Raw genomic sequence first — 25578 nt, forward strand, 5'->3', positions numbered from 1 at the left:
AAAAACCTCTTCAACATCATCTTAGACTTCTGCTTGCACTATCTCCACCTCTCCTCCTTGCAACTGCCTGACGCTGAACCAGAGAGGCCCTAAGCTTTGGTGTCATTTTTTGACCCCAACATGAGCTTCCAAACACATATCCAAGCCATTGCTAAGACCACCTTCTTTAAAGTCTGTAACTATCATCCTTTTTTAAAAATTCATTTTTACAGTTACACCAGCATTTGTTGTCCATCCCTAGTTACTTTACAGAAGGTGGTGGTGAGCTGCTCTCTTGATCCACTGCAGTCCATGTGGTGTCAGTGCACCCACAGTGCCGTTAGGGTGGCAGTTCCAGGATTTTGACCCAGCAACAGTGAAGGAGTGGCAATATATTTCCAAGTCAGGGTAGGAGGGGCCTTATAGGCGGCCGGGAAATGTTTGAGCGGGTGTTGAGGGTCGGACGTGGGGCCAATCAGGAGGTTTGTTTTTTGAATCCAGCTTTGCGGTCCAAGTCTATCATGGAGCACGGTGCGGCCGCAGGAGGCTGCCGCCTTGCGCATGCGCGGCCTTCAACCCAGAAGTGCGGAGGCCCGTTTCTGCAGCAAAAGCTGCAAGATTTCCTCCGGGTCCCTGCTGGCCCCCTGCAGAGCTGGGCTTTAGTGGTCCTTTCATGTGAGTTTTTCTGGTGTGAAACTCCACCGTTTTGATCCCGGCATGGGGGACATAGTCCCAATAATGGAGAATCCAGCCCAAAGTCTCCATGACTCCGCAAAAGAGAAGGCCCTAGTTTCTTGCTTTGTGTCTCCTTCTGCAGAGTCCCCACTTTCAGACAACCCCTCCCAGTTTCCTGTCAGTTTTGGGGACATCTCAGCGGGCCTTTTATGCTTTGCGTTGAAATACTGCTATAAATGTAGTTTTTATGGCCAGTGGAATGTGCACTCGAAGAAAGTGAGTATTTGTATCCTAATGGTCAGTTTGTAGGCCCTCCGACCTTTTATCAATTGGTGATCACTTTCAGAGGAGACACAGATAAGTTTGCGACACCTGCTATCTCCAGAAAGGACTATTGAGGGATATGGTGAAAAGAAATTGAGCTGTCTTGTTAAGAATGTGACTCTTGTTATAATGAAGTTTACATGTATCTTGCCATTGGAATAGCTTACATTTTCCCTTGAATGTGTTTTTTAGACGGGAACTGGTGGATCCAAGTGGCTTAACAGAAGAAGAGCTGAAAGAGATACCATACACCAAAGTAGAGTGAGTTTGTTCAGTTTATACACCTTGCTATTTAGTTGCTGTGTCTTATAGTGTATCATACATTATATCAACTAATGGACAAAAACTACAATATTTTAATCTAAACTACACAAACATGGGCATGAGAGATGCATTTCAAGATGGCTTAAAGTAGGATTGTAGTGTTGCATTTTGTTGAAAAAATGTATATTCTTTGTTCAGTTATAATTATTGACAACAGAACTTTTCCAAAGTCACTTGCAATGAGTATTAGATAAAAAGTTCTCAAAGGGAGTATTGAAAACAATGGTGGAAAATGTAGTATACTGGTTCCTACAGAATACCAAAATACAATGGCCATACATTTATTAAGGTAAACATGCAAGGGTGTTTAAATATTAAAATTAACATATTACATTTAGTCCAAAGATTTCTTTATAATGGAAATGCAGTACTTGTCAAATGGCATTGCTTCTGAACTTGCAATTGGTGAAAGCTATGTTTTCAGTCCACAAACTTTAGAAATATTTGGACTGGTCTGCCAAGCAGGGTATTAAGAGTCAAAAACATTGCGGGTTATTTATGATCCATCAGGATGCATTGGATGGTTGAGATGGTGTACTGGAACAATGATCTACAGTAAATTGAATTTCCTTTTCGGTTTCTGACTTTCCTTATTAATTGAGTGAACTTTTAATGAATTTCAGAGAAACCCCTGTCTGGAAGCCCCCCAATAATGAGACTGCTGTCAGGAAACCCCCTTGAAGCGAGACCCCTGAACGGAAGCTCCCCCAGAAAAGATCCCTGTCTGGAAGCTAGAGAACAGTTCAGATAGAGGCAGTGATTTTAAAAAATCAGTGTTTTAACACTCACCTGGGTAATACACCTACTCAGATACTAGGGGTGGGATTCTGCAGTAATGGGGCTATGTCCCTACGCCAGCATGAAAACCGGCGCCAACCACTTGGCGTCAAGGCCCCCGAGAGTGAGGAATTCTCCACTTTCTCAGGGGCTAGGTTGATGCTGGGGTGGGTGGCGTCGCTCCAGCCGGTGCCGAAGGGCCGGCGTGAGTCCGCGCATGAGTGGAATGGCCGGCGTGATCTCGCGCATGCGCAGAACGGCCAGCGTATTTCCATGCATGCGAGGGGGCTCCCTTCTCCGCGCTGGCCCCTGGGCAATATGGCAGAGCCCTATAGGGGCCCGGTGCAGAGGAATGAAGGCCCTCATGGAACCAGCCTGCCCGCAGATCAGTAGGCCCCAATCGCGGGCCAGGCCACCGTGGGGGGCTCCCGGGGTCGGACCCCCTCCCCCGCCCTGGATGGCCCCTGCACACTTACCTGCCAGGTCCCGCCGTGTGTGAGGTGAGTAATTCACGCCGGCGGGACTGGGCAAAACTTGACAGCTACTCGGCCCATGGGGGCCCGGAGAATCGCCGGAGGGGCCGCTGTCAACGGTCCCCAACCAGCATGGTGGGCATCCTGTCGGCCCCCAAAAAACGGCGCCGGAGAATAGGGCAGCCGACGTTAGGGCGGTGGGGTGGGATGCACGCCTCCCCCCGGGAATTCTGCGACCTGGCACGGGGTTGGAGAATCCTGGCCAAGAAGTAGCACCTGCCAATTCCTGGAAATGGAGAAAATGAGTCAGCTGAGTTTAAACCCCCTCAGACCTTTGATCTGCAAGCCATTATTCATTTCTCTTTGATTTTGTTTTTACTGGGCGATTGAATCAATATGAACAGTTTCCACCCACCCCAGCTGTCAGCATTGTTTCATTAGCTTTCCTTCACGGTTAAAGTACTCTGAAGTGGTCTAAGGGCAATATTTATTGACATCAAACTTTGATTGACAGCTCCTGGACTACTTCAGAGTTAATGCTGTCAGTTTGCAACTGATCATTTCAAAATCACTCAATCGTGAAGGGAGGTGATTGGAAATTAATTCCATCAATTAAGGCCAGTCATGTATGCACCGTAAATGCATCACTGGCCAAATGGCTTCCACTGATTTACCATGAGCAACTGAAAGGCAGTTTCTAATATACAGAACATTATCACCCCACAGAGGGTTCCATCTGTTATATTCCGGAATGGCATCCTGATCTCAATGTGAGTACGAGCTTCTCAGGGGCAAGGCTGCAATAGGCACAATGCAAGTAAGGCAGCCAAAGCTGTGGATTCCATCATTTCCCATAGGTTTCTGCATCCTTCAATCATTGTTGTCGTCGATATTTCATTTCAAAGAGAAGGCAGGAAAATGAATGAATCCAGGGCTCAATGCTGCATTTCTCAGAATCCTAATGCAATGAAGGAGGTGAAGGAGGGAAAGGCATCATCGAGTACATCTCCAGCAGAACACATTGCCTGGGGGCATGGCCAAGGGGAGCCAAAGCATGAACATGAGGGTGAGGAGGAGATCCCCAGACAGTGGATGTGACTTGCCAGACCAAGGGTTTTTAGTTGAAGAGTATTCTACTTACAAATGAGTGAGAGGCAGCCCTAGACACACCTGTGCTTGTTCTGAGAGATCGTACATCACATATGCCACATTCTCCATGAAGACCTGATGCCATGTGGTGTTGAAGGCTTCCCCCAGCCAGTGGCTTTGAAGGTGACCGCAGTGCTCAATTTCATTACCTCTGGATCTTCTTGTGCATCAACAGGGTAGCTATGCAGCATCTCTCAGTCCACAACACATCAATCCATGAAGGAGATCTGCAATGCCCTTCATCGGGCCTATCATTATGTCCAGTTTTCTCTGGATGAAGAAAGCCAGGCTGAAAGAATCACCAGCTTTGCAGCCATCTCATGCTTTCAAAGAGAAGGTGGTGGTGTAGTGATAGTGTCACTGGACTAGTAATCCAGAGACCCAGTATAATGCCCTGGGCTTCAAATCCCTAGTGCACCATGGAAGATGCTGAAATTTCAATTTAACTTTAAAAATTCTGGAATTAAAAGCCTAATGGTGACTGATTGACATAAAAACCCAACTGGTTCATTAATGTCCTTTAGGGAAGGAAATCTGCCATCCTTATCTGATCTGGCCTACATGTGACTCCAGACCCACGGCAATGGGGTTGACTCTGAAACTTAGTTCAAGAGCAATTAGGAATCAGCAACAAATGCTGGAAAATGAATACTTGTTTTTAAAGTGCAGGGTGCAATAGACCACCCATGTGGCTATATGGGCTCCATGGCTGTAGCCTCTAATGTTTATAAATTACCATTGCATGAAAGTACAACTAGTGTGTGATCATCAGAAGCACATACTGCAGATTTGTGCACTGTATCCCGGGAGTTGCCATGACTCCTACATCCGAAGCCACTCGCAGGTGCCAGAGACTTTCGAGGGGGTAGTAGGGTTGGCTGCTTAGGGATAAGGTGTATTACCCTCGCAGTCATGCTAAGGAAAGTTACAACACTGATCACAGCACTGAGTTCACCTGACGTCCAACTGTTTATTTACTTTGGTTAGATGAGCACAAGGGCCTGCCTTTCAGATGTTATTCAACAGAGGCCTCAAGCACTTTTAATCAAAAACAAAGTTTATTTGACAAATTTAGTTAACATTTTTATAAACACACACAGTAAACATTTTTATCAAATTACCAACATAAATACCCCACACAGCTACAGTACTCTATATATAACCCTTAATAAATTCCTCCTTAAGCTGCTCCAATTTGATAACAAGATCCCATAAACCAGAAAACCCTTTTCAAAGGTGTGGCCCAGCACACAGGACTCAAGACCTGGTTTGGATGCTCTTGTGTCCTTTCCAAAACAGCAGGTTTGACTTTCTTCCAGAAAACAATTATTTATTTTCAAGTTATCAAGCAGTCTGGAAACCGCTTTTAAAATGCAGATAGAGACACTTCTTTTTTTAACCTGTGCTGTCCAAACCAGTTCATACTCAAAGCGAAAGTAAAACCAACTCAAAAAGGAAAGTAAAAACCCAAAGCCACAGACCAGCTCCAACCACACAATGACATCACTGAAGCCATGTGATAAGAGAAAAACATTTCTTAAAGGGACACTCCCATGACACTAGGGACCTCATCCAAATGTGCATGTATTGTGTTTGGGCACTCACACTGAGGAGACCCAAATGCCACGAGAATATCAGTGCTGTTGGGTTTCACTCACTCATTGGTGCCCCTTGAGAAAGAAAGGTTAGAAACGGTTCCATCATACACTTCCAATAAAGGTTTAAACACATCTCTCTGAAAATACAGAAAAGGTACCAAGACTAGTTCAACTGACGCTCACATCACATGAATGTTGATGTCACAGTGCAACACCATCACTGAGTGAGAGGATGGCTAAACCTCAAGAAAAGAGAATTCCAACGGACAAATTCAAAACCCCTTCAATTGACAAGAAAATTCACATACCCATCAAATGATTTCACAGAAGTGCAATTTATTTACAGTGATAGCACACATGAACCAGAGGACATCAACATTTTTAAACTTTCCTAACCCAACCACTACACCTGGGTACAGTCCTGACACCCACAGCAGAGGTAGAGGCAGCTGCTAACTGCTACATCCTGATGCCGTAGTCTGATATGGGACCTCTGCTCAGGGGCAGACGTGCCCTTGGCAGCCTGCACTGCTGGAGTGGCTGGAGCCACAGGCAGAGGGGACTCTGAGCAGCTGCTGTCCTGAGAGGAGGCCTATGGAAGATGTTCATCCTGCCCATAGGCCCTGGCCTGACTCCTGCAGGAGTTGGTGCACCTGAAGTGAGGCCTACATCCTAATGGTGCCCACCAAGGTGTGTGGTCATGGAATGCAAGGCCAAGCACAAATCTGGCAAGACCTACTTGACCAAGGTCTCCATGTCCAATCTTCCCAGGACAACCTTGAGGCAATCGCATGTTGGAACCACAACATCAGACAGAACATGGATGGAGTCTGCCATCATTCACTCTTGTTTTCTGAGTGACTACATGTCATTGTATCTCCACCATTGAGCTGACAGCTGCTTCTAGAGGCTCATCATCTGACTAGGACTGAGCAGCTTCCTGGCCTCCAGCAGCCCTCCAAGCGTCGGAGACCTGGGTTGTTCGTTCCTCCAACTGCTGCAGGGGCTTGTCAGTGAGGCGTTCGCCAGAAAGTGACCCCAAGTTTAATCTAGAGATATGCTCCACCGAGTGTGCGTCTCTGCGCTAGAGGAGGATGCTGGTGAATGCTGTGACAGTTCTTCAGGAGCCTCCTCATCTTGAATGTGCTCTGGAAGCTTGGAGTGCTGCTCAACTGTGTGGAGGGCCTCTAAGCATTTTGTAAGCTACAAAGAGATCCACCCTCAACCTTCTAAACTCCAACGAGTACAGACCCAGAGTCCTCAACCGTTCCTCATATGACAAGTTCTTCATTCCAGAGATCATTTTTGTGAACCTCCTCTGGATCCATTCCAAGGCCAGCACTCAGCACCTTCCTTAAATGTTGGTGATGTGAAAGTGTCTGTGAGAGATTGAGTGTTGACATGCGTCCCCTATTAACGGACGTGTGAGATCCGTGAAGAGAGTAGCTGTTTAATAACACGATGCCATGATGAAAGTTTGATACTGGAGAGGACTTACCCTGCTGGAGTGGATGAGCTAATTCATCTGCTTGATGCACTGTTTGGTTCTTTGAGTGCAGTTGCCAGCCATGTTGACCCCTGGATGACAGCCTCCCAGACCAGAGACATGGGGCAGGATTCTCCCATCGGGTGGCTAAGTGCCGACGCCGGGCCATGCCGCTCCAGCTGCCAATCCCGGCCTGAACCCGGCGCCGCGGGGTCTGCGCATGCGCAGTTGGGCCGGCGCCAATTAGTGCATGCGTAGTGGCCATCTTCCCCGCGCCGGCCCCAACGTCAAATGACATAGGGACACAGGAGCCGTTGCGGAGGAAAGGAGGCCAGGGAACAGAGAGGCCGGCCCGCCGATTGGTGGGCCAGGCTACTACGGAGGCCCCCACCCCGGGGTCGGACCCCCCCCCCCCCCCCCCCCCCCCCCACAGACTGCCCTCGAACCCTTCAACGCCGAGGTCCCGTCGGCTCAGAGGATGTTAGAACAGCGCCGGCGGGACTCGGCATTTTGTCGACGGCCGCTCGGCCCACCCGGGCCGGAGAATCGCTGTGCCGGCCCGGGCCGGAGAGTTGCCGCATACCCCGACCGGCGCTGCTCCGTCCACGCCAGTCCCAGTGGCGCTGATTCTCCGTTCTGTGGAGAATCGCATCCGGCATAGGGGCGGCGTGGCGCGATTCACCGACCTGACTTTGGGGGGGGGGGTCGGAGAATTCCGCCCATGAGGTTGTGGTGCTTCTTGGAGCCATCCCTTGGGTAGAGGTCATGTCTTTGCGCCCACACTTCTCTGATCAAGGTCTTGAGTGCCTGGTGGTTGAATTGTGGTTCAGCCTTCCTGCTGATGCTGCTCACCTTTTGCTTCTGGCTTCTTGAAAAGTTGGGAGGATTTCCTAAAGACAGAGTGCTACCTACTGGGCTAGAGTTGTCGGGATGCTCCATTTTGCCGGCAACCCGGGAGTTTCCAAACAGCGTGGGGCTGCCCCACAATGGGAAACCCCATTGACTAGCCGGCATAACGTAGCATGCCACCGGCGGGGTGAAACAGAATTGTGCCGCGGCAGGGTGGAGAATCTAGCCCTTGATCTATTTTGTTATGGTACCTTCACGTTTGAATAACTTGCTTACACTTGTAACCGCTTAGATGATGCATTGGAGAGCTGCCTCCATGGCCTATACCTGCAGGAGTCAGAAAAAAATAGAACATTAGGGTGAGAGGTAGTTGCGTTAATGTTGTTTAATGAAAGTTTATTTATGATGATCAATTGCATGAAATGTAACATAAAAATAAGTCACAGTTTCCTCCGGCATAGTATATTTCTTTAACATTTGGTGTGGATTTTTCTGTTTCTCAGTGATTTTAAAATTTTGTGTCACCAGGACTCAAGGTAACCCCATACGCATCAGGCATTCACATTCTCCTCGAAGCTTTCGGCAGTATCGGCGCTCGCAATGTTCCGATGGTGAACGATCTGTTCTTTCAGAAGTAAAGTATGTATTTCTGGAATCTACAAATGCAACAATTGGCAAAAATGGCCGTAGTGATTTGCGGGAAGGATCAACTGCTGGAAATGATTCATTTTGTTCAGATCGATCTAAAAATGGTTTTAAAAACAATCTCACTTTAGAGTATTCGGTATTAGAAGATTTATAATGTTCTAGGAATTGAACCACACATGGTTATGGGAGGCATAGACAGGGTGGATAGTCAGAGGATTTTTCCAAGGGTGAAGTGCCAATTACAAGGGGGCACAGGTTCAAGATGAGAGGGGGAAATTTTAAGGGAGATGTGCAGGGTAAGTTTTTCACACAGAGAGTGGTGGCTGCCTGGAACGTGCTGCCAGAGGAGATGGTAGAACATTTAAGAGGCATCTGAGTACATGAATAGGGAGGAAATAGAGGGAAACGGACCGAGTAAGGGAAGAAGGTTTTGTTTTTAGTTAGGGCATCATGATCGGCACAGGTTTGGAAGGTCGAAGGGCCTGTTCCTGTGCTGTACTTTTCTTTGTTCTTTGTTCGTTAGATGTCACCTGGGAGCAGTATATTTGATTGTGAATTTGAATTTTATCCAAAGGGATCATTGGAGATTTCTCATGCACACTGTTGCTGTACACAGACCCATTGAATTGACCCAATGTATATATTGATTGTTCAAGTTGGATTTTTTCCGACAAAACTGTGATGATTTGTGGTGATTGTCGCTTTAAGGGTGACAGAGCAATGGAAGGGCTTGGCGGACCAATTAGGACTCAGAGTGGGTGATCACCTCAGGAGGTGAAGTCCTCTCTTAGGCAGAAGACATGCAAGGGACAATGGCAGCCGCATGGCTGCTGTACTGGTGGACAGTTATTCTTATTAATAAATACCTTTTGTATTTCTAATGAAGTCTGTAAAAGTTCATCAGGCGACAAAGATAAAATTAGCATGGCACTCCCTCTGGCCCAACAACTGTGAGTATCCTGTTTTAATCACAGTCTGAAAAGAAAAGTACTCACACCAATGCCCCTCTTTGAGCAAATAGACCTATTTGAGATGTTGAGAAGTTGCCAGACCCTGAGAAATTGCCAGACACTGAGTAATGTAGGGCGAGATCTACCTGTTGCGTTGCGCCCGAAAAGCAGCGCGTTGGGGCTGGTAGATGCCAGGAGATCCCACTTCCGGGAATTACCCGCTCACCACGTCTTGCAAGATCTAACGCGATATCGTAAGATGTCGCATTGTGAATCCCGCCCATTGTGGGTGAGATCACTTACTGGCAAATCTGAATATTAGAGTGAGACAGCTAATCTCACTCTAATATGCATTCCCAAGATCTAACCAAGGCTCTAAACCCCTCGCGTTGGAGACCTCAGGCGAGCGCTGTTCAGTGCTGGTCACCACAAACAAGGATCAGAGAGAACGACACTAGTGGGAGTTTCCTACGTGATCAGAGGCCGCCAGGTGCTTGTCCTCTAGGCAGGGTGACACCCTGGCACTGCCGGCCTGGCACTGCTACATGGGTGCCAGCTTGGCACTGCTAAGGTGCCAGGTGGCACTGCCAGCTGGCAGGAACACTTCTAGGCTGGCACTGACAAGCTGACATTTTTCACGCGGCGGGAATTGGGGCGGTTTCCTGCACAGGTGTGGTGGGATGCGTGGGGGCTGAGGACCCTCATATGTTTTGGGGGGCTTGGGGGTCATGTTAGGGTCTCAAGATTGGGACGCCATTTAAAAAACGCCCCAATCTCTCCCTGAGGAGTTCCGGCGAGTGGAGCTCCTCAGTGCAAGGAATGGGGCTGAGTGTAGCCTCAGCCATGCATTCCCCGCTGAGCCCCCTGACCTCCCTGGATAGGTGTTAGAGAGTGGAGTGTTTCTCGGCGCTCCGAGGGAAATACCTGGCTAATTGCACTATGGAACTTTGTCCCCATTCAGGTAGATCGCGCCCTTAGAATCAGAAAAGATGGATATTTACAAGATGTTTGTTTTAAAGAAACTGCGGGATAGATGCATAAGAAATCTAAATTGGCTGGTGGAATCATAAATTTAAAAATGTATGGAGACAAAAAAGAGAAAATAACGCTGCAAAGCAAGAGCTGTGGTATTAAGTTTTTTTTTAAAGTTAAAAAAACAAAGAGTTGCTGCAAATTTTTTATTTAAAAAGAGAAGACAGAAAGCAGTGCTTTAACAAAACAGAAAATAATGCTCCAAGTGAATAGCAGCAAGGTGTCCCAAAGCTCAGGAAAATACAGGAACTGAAACAGACAAGCTCCCGATGTTGGAGAAGAGTCTGCAGGATTCCATGGCAGCATTCCCTGCACTGTTGGAATTCAAGCAAGAAGAGAAATTTTTAACCTGTTTAAAAAATGAGTTTGCAATTTAAAAAATAAATAGGCACCTTGGACTTCAAGAGTGCCAGGTCTCTGAGTGAAATTGACAAAAAATAGGCACATCAAAAAGAGGGGCTTAAACGGACTCTCAAAATGGCCAGAAGAAAAATATTCCAGAGACCGCTAAAAGGGCTTTCATCACTAAAAGTGGAAGTTTTGAAAATTCAAAAAAGAGCAGCCAGGTTGATGCCAAAACCTCAAAAGCGCAAGAAAAATAGAGAGAAAGCTGGAAGCTGCTGACAGCTTGGTGAAAAAAAATGACAGTCTTAAAGCAACAATGCATTTAAAGAGGTAAGCATTTAAATTGGCAATGTGCTTAAAGCGGCAACCACAAGAAGCAGCAAACAGCTATGGACAGGAAAATTGGGGGGAACCCCAGATAGAGGGCAACTCTCAAAAAAGGTCTATAAGCAATGAAGACCTCAAGGAAGAGGCAATACACAAGACCTTAGAGGAGGCAATGAACACCTCGAAGAGGAGGCAAGGAAGACCTCAAAGAGAGGGCAAAGAATAACTAAGATAGGAGGCAATAGAAGACCCCAGAAGGAGAGTAATGAAAAACCCAAGAAGGAGGGCACTGAAAGACCCCAAAAGGAGGGCAGTGAAAACTCCAGGAGGGCAATGAAAGACCCCCAGATAAAAAGCAACGGATGAGACTAAATTACCAAATATAGGACAACAGGATAAATACAGAATGAATGGAAACAAGTAGACATTTTGTTGGAGACAGACCTGAGCAACAGTGAAGCCAAAAGTTAAGACAAGTTGAAATGAAGGTTCCATGTGTGAAACATAGACCTTCAGTAAGAACATGATGGATTCCCATCAGAAGAAACACAGAAATTAAAGTCTTTAAAAGAAACTTGAACATAAAGAGGAATCAGCAAAAAAAAAGCTCTTGAGAAGACTTAAAAGCAAAAAGATGAATTGACCGACAGCAAAGCGTGGAGAAAAAAAGTTGCAAAAATTTAAAAAATGAAGTTAAGAAGGAGAAATTAAGGAGACAATGTAGAATAATAGGAACTCTATGAAGAACAACTAGAAAATAAGAACAAGTCCAGTGAATAATTAATCAGGAGAATAAGAGCTTGAAGAAGGGAAGCTTGAGAAATTAACTGAAGAGGTAAAAGCATTGAAATTGACAACAGAATCAGCAATTCAGACAGATGAAGAAACTGAGATTATGTGCCGCAACGAGATTACTGAACTGGTCACGTGAGTTGAAAAGCGCAAGAATCAATATGATAAAATGGTTGAAGAAAAAGATGTTGAATTGAAATGCTGGAAAGAGAAGAAACTTTATCACACAACCTAAGTAACAGAAACAAATCAACAATAAAAAAAAACAATGTTAAGTACATTTAATGACATGGTGTCATAATATGAAACTTCAGCAGCGAATTAAGTTAGATCTTCAGAATTATCGTATCTGAGACCAGACCCCTATCATGCCAAGTAGACATGGAGGGACAGATTGTTCATAAGCATGTGGACCACTTGAGGAGGAGACAGACACTCCAGCCGTCAGTGTTTCCATCAAGAAATGTTTTCGAACCAGTAAGCACCGAAGCACCTGATCGACCTGTTATGGACATAACTGATGTCTCTGGGGCAGCACGATGGTGTAGTGGTTAGCACTGCTGCCACATGACGCTGAGGACCCGGGTTCGATCCTGGCCCACGGTCACTGTGGAGTTTGCACATTCTCCCCATGCCTGCATGAGTCTCACCCCACAACCCAAAAAGATATGCAGAGTAGGTGAATGGGCCACGCTAAATTGCTCCTTTATAAAAAAATAAAAAATAACTGATGTCTCTGTGGAAGCAAGTAGTGATGAACTGCCTGTGCTAGAAGAGGTACCTGTTGTTGGAGTTCCCGTTAATGTCATTTCTGTGGAAGCATCTCAGACTACAGAATTGTGCAACTCTACAAGAAACAGCAAAACCCTCAAAGTCTCAATTTATAATTATCCAACTTGTGTTGGATTGTGTTTAGTTAGAATTTAGAATGGGGTAACTTAATTATGAAAGATTGTGTAAATGAGTTAACGGGAGAGGTTTATGGTAATTTGTGGTGATCGTCCCTTATGGGCAACACGGCAGAGTAAGGGTCACCTGACCTGGGGAGCAATTGGGACTCAGAGTGGCTAATTAGCTCAGGAGGTGGAGTCCTTTCTTAGGCATGAGACAAGCAGGAGACTAGGGCAGCCAGGTAACTACTGTATTGCTGTACCATTTTCTTATCATAGAATCATAGAGTTTACAGTGCAGAAGGAGGCCATTCGGCCCATCAAGTCAACACTGGCCTTTGGAAGAGCACCCTACCTAAGCCCATATCTCCTTCCTATCCCAGTAACCCTGTCATAATATACACCAGTATATCATGGTGCAGACACACACTGATGGACACACACAGGGACCAATCAACATGCACAAATACCGCAGCCAATCACCAGTTAGAATATACACACTATAAAGGCAGAGGGCACACCGGTTCCTGCTGATTCTGGGTGCTGCCTCTCAGTGGAACAAGAACTCATCCAGTCCAGCACAGACTCACACCACGTGCTGAGAGAATCAACTGGTTCGGACAAGGCTTAGGTCTCTAGTTTAAGTTAGCACCATTTAGACCCGCAGTCATCGTGTGTTAGTTAGTTAGAAGTTAGTTAATAAAATTGAGTTGAACCTTCCTCAGTGTTGGTAGTGTCTTCATCTCTCAAGTCTACACTAGCCAACACTTCAAACCCCACCTAACCTTTGGACACTAAGGGGCAATATAGCATGGCCGATCTACTTAACCTGCACATCTTTGGACTGTGGGAGGAAACTGGAGCACCCGGAGGAAACCCATGCAGACACAGAGAGAAAGTACAAACTCTACACAGACAACCACCCGAGGCTGGAATTGAACCTGGGTCCTTGGAGCTGTGAGGCAGCAATGCTAACCACTGTGCCACCATACCGTCCCACAAATAAATAAATAAGGTATCAATAAATACCTTCTGTGTTTCTAATGACGTCTGTGAAGGTACATCATTATAAAAGCATTTTCTTTTCTTTTTAAATTTAGAGTACCCAATTATTTTTTTCCAATTAAGGGGCAATTTAGTGTGGCCAATCCAAAATTTAGAGTACTCAATTATTTGTTTCCAATTAAGGGGCAATTTAGTGTGGCCAATCCACCTACCAGCATATTTTTGGGTTGTGGGGGGTGAAACCCACACAGATACGGGGAGAAAGTGCAAACAACGGACAGTGACCCGGGGCCAGGATCAAACCCAGATACTCAGTGCCATAACATAGAACGATACAGCGCAGTACAGGCCCTTCGGCCCACGATGTTGCACCGACATGGGAAGTCAAAAACTAAAGGCCATCTAACCTACACTATGCCCTTATCATCCATATGCTTATCCAATAAAATTTTAAATGCCCTCAATGTTGGCGAGTTCACTACTGTTGCAGGTAGGGCATTCCACGGCCTCACCACTCTTTGCGTAAAAAACCTACCTCTGACGTCTGTTCTATATCTATTACCCCTCAATTTAAGGCTATCTCCCCTCATGCTAGCCACCTCCATCTGCGGCAGAAGGCTCTCACTGTCCACCCTATCTAACCCTCTGATCATTTTGTATGCCTCTATTAAGTCACCTCTTAACCTTCTTCTCTCTAACGAAAACAACCTCAAGTCCATCAGCCTTTCCTCATAAGATTTTCCCTCCATACCAGGCAACATCCTGGTAAATCTCCTCTGCACCCGTTCCAAAGCTTCCACGTCCTTCCTATAATGAGGCGACCAGAACTGTACGCAATACTCCAAATGCGGCCGTACCAGAGTTTTGTACAGCTGCAACATGACCTCATGGCTCCGGAACTCAATCCCTCTACCAATAAAGGCCAACACACCATAGGCCTTCTTCACAACCCTATCAACCTGGGTGGCAACTTTCAGGGATCTATGTACATGGACTCCGAGATCCCTCTGCTCATCCACACTGCTAAGAATTTTACCATTAGTCAAATATTCCGCATTCCTGTTATTCTTTCCAAAGTGAATCACCTCACACTTCTCTACATTAAACTCCATTTGCCACCTCTCAGCCCAGCTCTGCAGCTTATCTATGTCCCTCTGTAACCTGCAACATCCTTCCACACTGTCTACAACGCCACCGACTTTAGTGTCGTCTGCAAATTTACTCACCCAACCTTCTGTGCCCTCCTCTAGGTCATTTATAAAAATGACAAACAGCAACGGCTCCAGAACAGATCCTTGTGGTACGCCACTCGTAACTGAACTCCATTCTGAACATTTGCCATCAACCACCACCCTCTGTCTTCTTTCAACTAGCCAATTTCTGATCCACATCTCTAAATCACCCTCAATCCCCAGCCTCTGTATTTTCTGCAATAGCCGACCGTGGGGAACCTTATCAAACGCTTTACTGAAATCCATATACACCACATCAACTGCTCTACCCTCGTCTACCTGTTCAGTCACCTTCTCAAAGAACTCGATAAGGTTTGTGAGGCATGACCTACCCTTCACAAAACCATGCTGACTATCCCTAATCATATTATTCCTATCTAGATGATTATAAATCGTATCTCTTATAATCCTCTCCAAGACTTTACCCACAACAGACGTGAGGCTCACCGGCCTATAGTTACCGGGGTTATCTCTACTCCCCTTCTTGAACAAAGGGACCACATTTGCTATCCTCCAGTCCTCTGGCACTATTCCTGTAGCCAATGATGACATTTCCAGCTCATTTCCCAGGATAAGCAGCAGTGCTAACCACTGTGCCACCGTGCCGCCCCTTTACAAAACATTTTTACTCCCAGCTGAAGTGGTGATTTAACAGTCCAGATTTTCCAGGGTAGTTTTTAAAAAAGCAGTGTGTTGGCTCCCACTTTTTGAAAGACCGCTAGCATTCACATGGAAAAAAGCTGTTGAGTGAAGAGCTAGGAAATGCTGCTCTTTCTGGAATTACACCTGAGAATGAGTCACTATTTTCAGGAAAGGAGGTCTATGGAGAGAAAATGAGAGAAAAATACTTATGTCCAGGAATTTCTGTGGCGCATAACAGAAACGAATTTTATGGTGGGCAGGAGTTCTGCATACAGCTTGTCTGTATGCTTGACTCCAGCTCATTTCCCAGGATCAAAGTGATATATGTATTTTGGAAGCTGGTGTTGGGGGTGGGTTTTGTGATGTGAGTGTGCAGTCATAAACAACAATTTTTTTTTACTGCATTCCCAATTTTGAATATGCCTGTTTTTATTCTGCAATCTAACACGTTCTGGTCAGTTGCTTCCGAAAACCCAGCCTTTTCAAATTGAAAGCCGTTCTCCAACAGGGAGGCACAGTTGTTACTTGCCCCAATGTTTCTAAGCTTCAAATAATTGAAACTAAACCATATTTTTCTCATTTGCATGTAGTTAGAATATGGCCATTCAATGTGGACAGATGTATTATTCTCCTCATATTATGAAATTACCATTGGGGAACAGAGGCACAATTTTGCAACCTTGGCTGATCAGATTATGTTTTTGTCTTTTCATTTTTAAAATGTAACTTGACTGTAAAATTATCTATTTTTTTAAAACTCTGTTGACCAAAACCAGGAAAGTCTATTACTGATGTCTGAGTTTAGTGAACCAGTCCTTTAAATACAGTAATTATACTGTGAAACAGTGCTTTCTGTGTAGCTTATTATTCAAATGAAAATGGATTCTGAACATAAAGTCAGCATTATAATAATTGGCAATTCTTTACATGTAAACTAAGTACTTGGCAGGAGTCACTATATTTTTTCAGCTCCCTTCCAACATTTCTAACAGCCTTAAGGTAGTAAATGTTTTAATTATTTCATGTTTAATTTTATGAATTATATATTAACGTAGGTTCTCAATTTTCTTACCATAGTGCCTTGGAAATAGATGACAAAGTAGATATCGAGACAGACAATAATTATTTCTGTGTCTGCACAATGAGTACTAGCAGCACTTTAATTTCATTATCTGCTAACGATTGTTATATAGTTACAGCCTCTGTTTTTTCTGAATGCCCACACTACTTGAAACTTGAAAACCAAACTTGAGATAATTATGAAATTAAATAAAAAAGGAAATGAAAATCGCTTATTGTCATGAGTAGGCTTCAAATGAAGTTACTGTGAGAAATGGCACCCTATTAAAGTAAACTCCTGCGAGGCTTATCTTGTAAGATGCCAGCTTGTACAATATCACTTGCACCAAAGTCAACATTTTTGTGAAATTGTTTTCTACACCTGCATTAAAACCATCGTTCGCAGTAAGGCTTTCTGAAGCTTGAAGAACCTAGGACGGGATTCTCCCTTCTGGGGATTCTTCCCTACCGGCGCCAACCACTTCGGCGTCAACAGCCCCCGAAAGTGCGGAATTCTCCACATTTCCGGGGGCCAGATGGACGCCGGAGGGGTTGGCGCCACTCCAGCCAATGCCGATGGGCCAGGCAAGAGTTCGCGCATGCGCGGAATGGCCGGCGTGATCTTGCGCATGCGCGGAACGGCTGCCGTGACCTCGCGCATGCACGGGATGGCCGGCTTGATCTCGCGCATACGCGGAACGGCCGGCTTGATCCCACGCATGCGCGGAACGGCTGGCATGATTCCGCGCATGCGCAGACTGGTCGGCATATTTTCGCGCCTGCTCTGGGGGTTCTCTTCTCCGCGCCGGCCCCCGGGTAATATGGCGGAGCCCTACTGGGGCCCGGCGCAGAGGAAAGAAGGCCCCCCACGGAACAAGCACGCCCGCAAATTGGTAGGCCCCGATCGCGGGCCAAGCCACTGTGGGGGCATCCCCCCCCCCCAGGGTCGGACCCCCTCACACACCCCCAAGGAAATCCCCGGCACACTTACCTGCCAGGTCCCGCTGTGTATGAGGTGAGGAATTCACACCGGCGGGACTGGTCAAAAATGGACGGCCGCATGGCCCATCGGGGGCCGGAGAATCGCCGGGGGGACGCTGTCATCGGCCCAACCGGCATGGCAGAAATACCGCCGCTGCCCGAAAAATGACACCGGAGAATAGGGCAGCCGGCATCGGGGCTAGATTTGCGCCTCCCGCGGGGGATTCTCCGGCCTGGCGGGGGGTCGGAGAATCCCATCCCTATGGTAGAATTTACACTTCAGGTGCAGTCACTGATCTGTGTTCAAATTGCAAGCACAACTGCGCCAGTTTTGAAAAGTGCTTTTTTTTCCTGAGGTTCCACTCAAACATAATTTGCCCCAGTTGCCAAACTCAAAAGCTGCAATGAATAAGCAGACAGGCAGCATTTTACAATGGTAACAGCACAGCATTATTAATGTAGCTGAAAATGGGTTTATCACAAAAAAATAATTTTTAAATTAATGTCAATCCACAACCTCTGAGTAACTAATTTTAAGTCACTGAAAATTATTTTTAGATGTACTGGGTGGGATTCTCCGTCCGTTCACGGCAGCAGGGTTCTCTGGTCTCGCTGCAGTGAATGGGAGATTTGGCTGAGCACCAAGTTCTCTGTCCTTGCCTGCAGTGGTAATGGGGCGGGGGGCGGGGGGGGGGGGCGGGGGGGGCGGGGGGGGGGGGCGGGGGGGGCGGGGGGGGGGGGGGTGGCGGGGGGGGGGGGTGGCGGGGGGGGGGGGGGGGCGGGGGGGGGGCGGGGGGGGGGGGGGGCGGGGGGGGGGCGGGGGGGGGGGCGGGGGGGGCGGGGGCGGGGGGCGGGGGGCGGGGGGGGGGGGCGTGCCTCACCCCCTCACCCCCTCCCTCGCCCTTGAATGAACATGCCTAACTAAAGCACTTCTTTCTGAAATTCATGACTCCCATTGTTTGAAGCTTACTCCAAAATACAGCGTCACTTGACTCCTAGACTCGATGAGTTGGATTCTTCTGCTCCCCAGCCCCTCCTGCCAAGATAGGCATGGGCAGGAAGCGGTCTATGTAAAGGTCCATTGACCTCGGGCAGGAATTTCCGGTCATCGGGCGGGCACAGCCTGAGAATCCCACCCTATGTCTCCAGGTTTACAATGCAACAAAGGAAAGCTGACAAGACCAGTTTCCAGTTTCAGTGTGAAAGACCACCATCTACATTCCTATTGTATGTTAATAACCATGTGACTGAAACTGGTTCTCTGATACCAAAATTCTCCTGTCCCAAAAATCAAAAGTAACCGCGCGGGGAGGGGGGGGGGGGGGGGGGGTGGAGAGAGTCTGTAGAATACCTCTGGCAAGACAACATCTCCAGAGAAAGATTCTATCACTTTTGTGTTTTACGAACCAAGAGGGATAAGGCTTTTTTAAAAAAAACCAGACTGATTTCAAAATTGTGAGTTCAATTGATGTAACAGCTCGACTTCATGGCCTGCTGATGATTCTTCATATTTGAGAAAATCTTAAATAATCCTTACATATGACCCTAGATTCAAGAATGGAAAACATTTTCTCCTTCACTGGACTTGCAAAGACACATGAACAGTTAACTTGTCTTTTGGTTTAATACTTGTAGAATTACAGTCTTTTTTAATTGTATCGTTCTTGAGTGTGTGATGTATGACTGATGTAGCATTTAGATATTTTGGGGTGAGGGTGTAAATGAATAATCCACTTCATGTAAACCTGTAAAAGCCTTCTGCTGGTACTTTTGAATTGACCGCACTCTAGCGAGTGTTTAGAAACACACATCTACTTTTTCAAAAATAAACCAGACTTTATGCACAGAAGGGAATGAAATTAAGGGTTTCAGTTTATCTCTCCTCCCCTTTCAGTAACACTAAAGCATTTCTCTGTAATTACTCAGTTAAAATAGAAGACTTAGGAACATGTTAAGTGTCCATCTGTTAACATTGCCACATTAACTTCAATCTTAGATTACATATTTAGGATTACTCGTGCTAAATGCATTGTGTCAAATTTCTGGTATAGTTTATTGTGTTTTAGATTCTTGGGTTCAAGCATTTAATTGAGTATGGTGCTGGTTGTAATTAGGGCTCGATTTCACATACATTAAAGTACTAATAATTTGTATGGCATAATAACAAAGCTGATTTGATTATTAGTCAATGGCTAACTCAATAGAAATTTCAATGCTGCAAAATATAAAATGAAATAATGGATACATATCTTTTTGTTTTCAGTGCCAGGACTGATCTTGTGCCACCATTGCCTGTGACCCGTGCTTCAGATGTTCAAGACCGTCACGGATCATCTTCAACGTTGAATCAAGTACGTTTTAGTCGAACCTTTAGAACTATGCTAAAAAAGAAACTAGATGTTTCGAACATGTCATTGTGAAGAAAATATTGCCAACATTCGAGTCAATATTGAAAAGGGGCACAAACTCCAGAGTTTTCCACAAAAATACAATTATTGTTGGGGTGTCTCGTGTTATGTACTCTGGGATAACACAGGCTGCAACTGGGTGCAGCTTTAACCAAAAGATACTCCAGACCCTGAAGTTAGTTCAATCTGATTTATTGAACCAGTAGCACAGTTTTCTATGAGTTCGACTCTCTGCTAACCTAAGTGTGGTTACTCTGTCTGACTGAGTCAGACTAGCTCTTAGCCACGTGCTGGAGGTGTGATACTGTACATGCATCCTGACTCACTCTAGATGTTCATCAGTGGAAAGAGGTGGAGTGTGAGTGCCTCATACCTTTTATAGTGAGATACCACCCCTGAGTGTCCTGCCTGCTCATTGGTCATGTCCTGTTCTCTGTGTTGATTAGCTGCCTGTCTGTGCCTGTCTGTATATCATTATCTGCATATCATGACAGGGTGAGGATCTGGGGCATGTTCCAGGTGAAAAAGGTTCCATACTGTAAGCAGGTAGCTGAAGTAATGCATCCAAAGACGTGCAAATTAGGTGGATTGGCCATGATAAATTGTCCTTAGTGACCAACAAAAAGGTTAGGAGGGGTTATTGGGTTACGGGGATAGGGTGGAAGTGAGGGCTTAAGTGGGTTGGTGCAGACTCGATGGGCCAAATGGCCTCCTTCTGCACAGTATGTTCTATGTTCTATGTCAGGATATGACAATGACTCCATGGAGCACAAACCTATTGTCCTCTCTCAGGAAGTCAGCACTTCCCACCCCTTCCAATCCACCAGTAGCTTTGCTTATCTTGTCAGTGAGCCAGCCAGACTGATCCACCGATACCAAATGGGGCATTCTGCAGCTGGTTGTTCTGGAGCTGCTGTAGACTATCCTCCATAGCCATTCGCAGTCACTTCCTCTGAAATTCAGCCACTGAGGTAGCACGGTGTAAGGGCACTAGAATAGGTAATGGTACATGGAAGGCAGGCACCAAGGGGATGCACAAGAGTCGAAAACGACCTTTGTATGCAATATATGATTTCATTCATCAATTTGCTTTTGAATGTTTATTTTGAGGTGATTTTTAATTTTTTGTATATATGTTTGGTCAGTGGATAAGTGAAGGCCCCGAGGGATTGTTGGTGAATGGGCGATTGCAATTGCGGTTGCAGATGAATTTTTCACTGGCACCCTGACCAGGAAGTCATTGTCTACCTTGCATCCTATCTTTCTCCTCCTTCTCCTCATGCATATGTTCCTCAGCTAGTCGCCATATAGCTGGTGTAGGGGGTTGTTCCTTCATCTGGTGACATGCAGCAGAACACCATGAATGTTGACACCGACTCTGCCAAGTGCTGCAAGACTGCAGACTGGTCCAGACAGTGGAAGCATTGACTCCACATGCCAGTTGTCTGTCCTATCACATTTCATGTGATGTGGTTTTCATTTGATGCATGCTGTGTATGTGTAGGTTGTGCCCAAGAGTCATGACTCTTCACCTCCTCCTTCTGGCATCAGCAAATAGCCCTGACCACCCAGTGGCCATTCTTTGGCTTGTTGCTGTGGCTCAAATGCATCAAGTACAGCAGACTGCCACAGAATGAAGACAACTTGACTGCCTCTTGGGTACTGAGCATTTAACTGCTTTTCTCGTTACCTATGGTCACACACCAACTGGAAATTGAGGGAGTGGATTTCCTCTCTGTTGCTATGTAGTCTATAGTACCATGCAGTATCGGGTGCCTGCAATCCTCGCAAAACTGCATGTTCAGTCTCCATGCTTCTCTTGGGCAATAGAAAATGAAATATAGTTGGCTTTTATTGATTAGAGAGCCTCAGTGACCTTCCTTCCCAACTGTGGGATGTTCAACTCCAGCCTGGAAGGAGTCAAGACACACAAACGTACATATAAAGTTCTTCCTTAGTTAATAATCACCTTTGTGATTTAACTCAGACTCGTCATATTACCTCGCGCAACAACAAATTCATGTAGGAGAATTACTCCCTGAATGTACTGAGGCAATATAGCCTCTGATTGAGACCCGTTTGTCCTCCTTCACCTCCTCCTTCTGACAGCTTACCCTGCCCTGCATGCCCTCTGTTCATTCTCCAATACGCTGTATTTCAAGGAGGATCCCTACTGATGCTTGGAAGCAACTGGTTTGTGCAGTAACCCTAATGTCAGTGCAAATTCCTTCTGCCCCTAAAGCATAGGAAATGGGAGCTAGAGGAGGATATTTGGCTCCTCAGTGCTCCATCATGCAACAAGGTGATAACTGATCTTCTATCTCAACTCTACCTTTGTACATTATGTCCAAATTCTTTAATTCTCTTTGTACCCAAAATATCTATTGATCTCTTGTCTTAAATGTGTTCAATGACTGAGCTGCCACAGTTCTCTGGGGCAGAGAGTTCCAAGATTCATGACCCTTTGAGAGAAGAAGCTTTTCTTTGTCTCAGTGCTAAATGGATGACCCCTTATTCTGAGACTGTGATACCCCCTGCCCCCGACGTTCAGGATTCTCCAACAAGGGGAAACATTTTCTCAGCATCCACCCTGTCAAATCCCTTGAGAATTTTATATGTTTTAATTTGACCACCTCTCCTCCTTCTAAACACCAGAGAATAAAGATTTAGGGCGGGATTTTCTGGCCGTGTCTGCCCGGCGACTGGAGAATCCCGCCTGAGGTCAATGGAGTTCTTCGGTGTACGCAGCTCACCTGTGGCATTCTTGCAGTGGGCGGGAAGGGAGAATCCAGCCCTTAATCGTCTCAATCTCTCCTAATTGGACAATCCCCTCTTTCTGTGACAGGACATACTTGGACATTTTTGCACCCTGGGGTAGATGCTAGTATTGTAACTGTCTCGAACAGTTACTTCTGGAGCATATGGCTTCAGCACCACAGCTCACATATTGTCGGGGTCTATTGCACTTGTTATATTCAGTGCTTTCAGGCATTTCTTGATATCATGTGGAATATGATGAATTAACTGAAGACAGGCATTTGTGGTGGTGGGGATTTCAGGAAGAGGCTGAGATAGATCATCTACTTGGCACTTTGAATATGGTTGCAAACGCTTAAGCCTTGTGTTTTGCAAATACATGCTGGGGTACGTGACTCAGGATGCAGGTGTTCACGGAAACTCCTTCCCCTATTGTTTACGTGTCCATCACCATTCACACCCGGATGTGACAGGACTGCAGAGCTTTGATCTGATCTATTGGTTGGGGGATCACTTAGCCCTGTTTATAGCTTGCTGCTTCTGCTGTTTAGCATGAACGTCACCTTGTGTTGTCGATTCACCAGGTCAGCACCTCATGTTTAGGTTTGTCCAGTGATGCTCCTGGCATGCTGTCCTACACTCCTTGTTGAAGCTGGGTCACTGTCCTGGGTTGATCATAATGGTGTAGTGAGGAAAATGCTGGTCCTTGAGATTACAGCTTGCAATGGTATACAATTCATGCCCTGCAGAATTTTCTATTTTAGCAATATAAAAAATGTTTCTCAATAAGTGGATGAAAAAAATTCTCTTTATTTTTAAATTTTGTTACAAACAGAAGAGAAATAAATCTGAAGGCAGTACCACGGAAGGAAAGACACAAACTTCAAGTGATGACTGGGATTCAAAATACAGTGTTAAAACTTCCAGGACTATGCAAACACCACGGATCAAGGCCGAGACCTGATTACCTTTAAATTATCAACTGAAGAATATTTTGGGCATGCAGTGATGATTCTACATGTCACTCTAACATTTCTCGGGAGAAAACCCATTTTAAAAATGTGTTACTATAATGCATCGTATTTCTGGAATTTATGACCATGAGTTTATACTGATCTCAAACAATCCTCTGGATTTATATATTCCAATTTTTCTTTTGCCGCTTGATTTTCTATATTAGTCTGTCAAGTGCAGATGATGTTAAGTAGCTGGACACTAAATTATATGGAAAACAGACTTGGGGACCAATTACCTCTTTTTAAAATATATATTTTCTAGAACAGTTTTGCAAAATTTTTCTACCCTTTGGTATGTAATGAAACATTCATAAAACACTGATCATCAATGCACATGGAGAAATACAAAACATCGAAAGTTATTTAATCCACTGTATTTAATGCTTTCTACATCAGCATTGTCATTGCGTTGCTCAGTGATGTGAACAAGCAAAAGATTTGTCTTCTCTCACAGTTGAATAGCTTGTGCAATATACATGTAATTATCTTTATTAGTGCCACAAGTAAATTTACATTAACACTGCAATGAAGTTACTGTGAAAATCCCCTAGTCACCACACTCCGGCGCCTGTTTGGGGACACTGTGGGAGAGTTCAGAATGTCCAATTCACCTAACAGTACATCTTGCGGACTTGTGGGAGGAAACCGGAGCACCCGGAAGAAACCCACGCAGACACAGGAAGAACGTGCAGACTCGACACAGACAGTAACCCAAGCCGAGAATTAAACCTGGGTCCCTGGTGCTGTGAAGCAAAAGTGCTAACCATTTTGCTATCGTGCTGCCCACATGTTTCAATTTGAGAGTTGTTTTCTTGTTTTGAAATGACTGCTCACATGCAAATTGCTTTCACTTCCATCCCCTAATGTACTGTCCATAAATAAATTATACCATTTGTGTTAGATGCTTCTTAAATGGGCTGACAATAAGTGGATCACTCATTCTACTTCATCAAAATAAAATAGGTGAATAGATTTTAAAAAGAAAATCCCCCGGCAATAATAAAAAGTTTCAAACAAATGAGTGCAAGATGATGCTGATCATCAGTAAGCTAGTTTCTGATAACACACTGCTCAGATTGCAGCTACTGCCTTTGATTTTGATGTACTTAATCTCCATTTTACTAAATCAATTTGTGTGCATTGAAATGTCTGTTACTTAACATTGTACATGTGACCAGAATTTGTTGCATTTCCTGAAAGCATACAGTGCACTCTTCTGTAAATTTATGTACATATTGGATGTGATTTGAGCACTGCTTGAAAGTGTAAAATATATTAGGTAAAGGGTAAGGTGGATATAAGTCAATGCAGCCTGTTGCCGATGGTGTAGCGATCAGGCATTGCAGTCAGCAAATTGTTTTTCCACCTAGATTGTTTTGGATGTCAGTGAATATAGTTAACTATTTAAAGTAGCCATTGACAGAATGTTTTTTGCCAATGAAAACAAGTAAACACATCTAGTCCTGGTCTGTATTGTTATTTCAGAACAAGGTAGGAGCTAGGCCATAAACAAGGCTTTAATTAAAAAATACTGTATCTATTGTTGGTTGGAACACCATTTCCTTAATGATTCCACTTCTGGGGGAGACCAAAGCTAAGGGCAATAAATATAAGACTGTCATTAATAAATCCAATGGTGAGTTCAGGAGAAACTTCTTAGAGTGTGTTTGAAATGTGGAACTTGCTATCACAATAAGTAGTTGAGACAGATAGCATCGACCCATTTAAGGGAAATTAGATAAAAACATGCAGGAAAAACGATTAGCAGTTAGTGATGATAGGATTAGATAAAGAGGTTCATATGGCGCATAAACACTAGCAGAGATCATTGCAGCTGAATAGTCTATTTCTGTGATGTAC

General features: G+C 45.2%; 1 protein-coding gene across 3 annotated transcripts in view; it reads left to right on the forward strand.

The window, feature by feature from the left end:
• epb41l4a (erythrocyte membrane protein band 4.1 like 4A) overlaps nucleotides 1–24322 on the forward strand; it is a 253139-nt gene extending 228817 nt beyond the window's left edge. For all 3 annotated transcript variants that reach the window (XM_038805106.1, XM_038805105.1, XM_038805107.1), the window contains exons 21-24: nucleotides 1171–1239; nucleotides 8163–8273; nucleotides 19801–19888; nucleotides 23538–24322. In XM_038805106.1, the coding sequence (XP_038661034.1) occupies nucleotides 1171–1239; nucleotides 8163–8273; nucleotides 19801–19888; nucleotides 23538–23666 (397 nt within the window). In that variant the 3' untranslated portion in view covers nucleotides 23667–24322. The remainder of the gene's footprint in view (nucleotides 1–1170; nucleotides 1240–8162; nucleotides 8274–19800; nucleotides 19889–23537) is intronic.
• Nucleotides 24323–25578: the final 1256 nt, after the last annotated feature.

Source organism: Scyliorhinus canicula, chromosome 8 (genome assembly GCF_902713615.1).
Source record: "Scyliorhinus canicula chromosome 8, sScyCan1.1, whole genome shotgun sequence".
In the NCBI taxonomy this organism is placed as follows: Eukaryota; Metazoa; Chordata; class Chondrichthyes; order Carcharhiniformes; family Scyliorhinidae; genus Scyliorhinus; species Scyliorhinus canicula.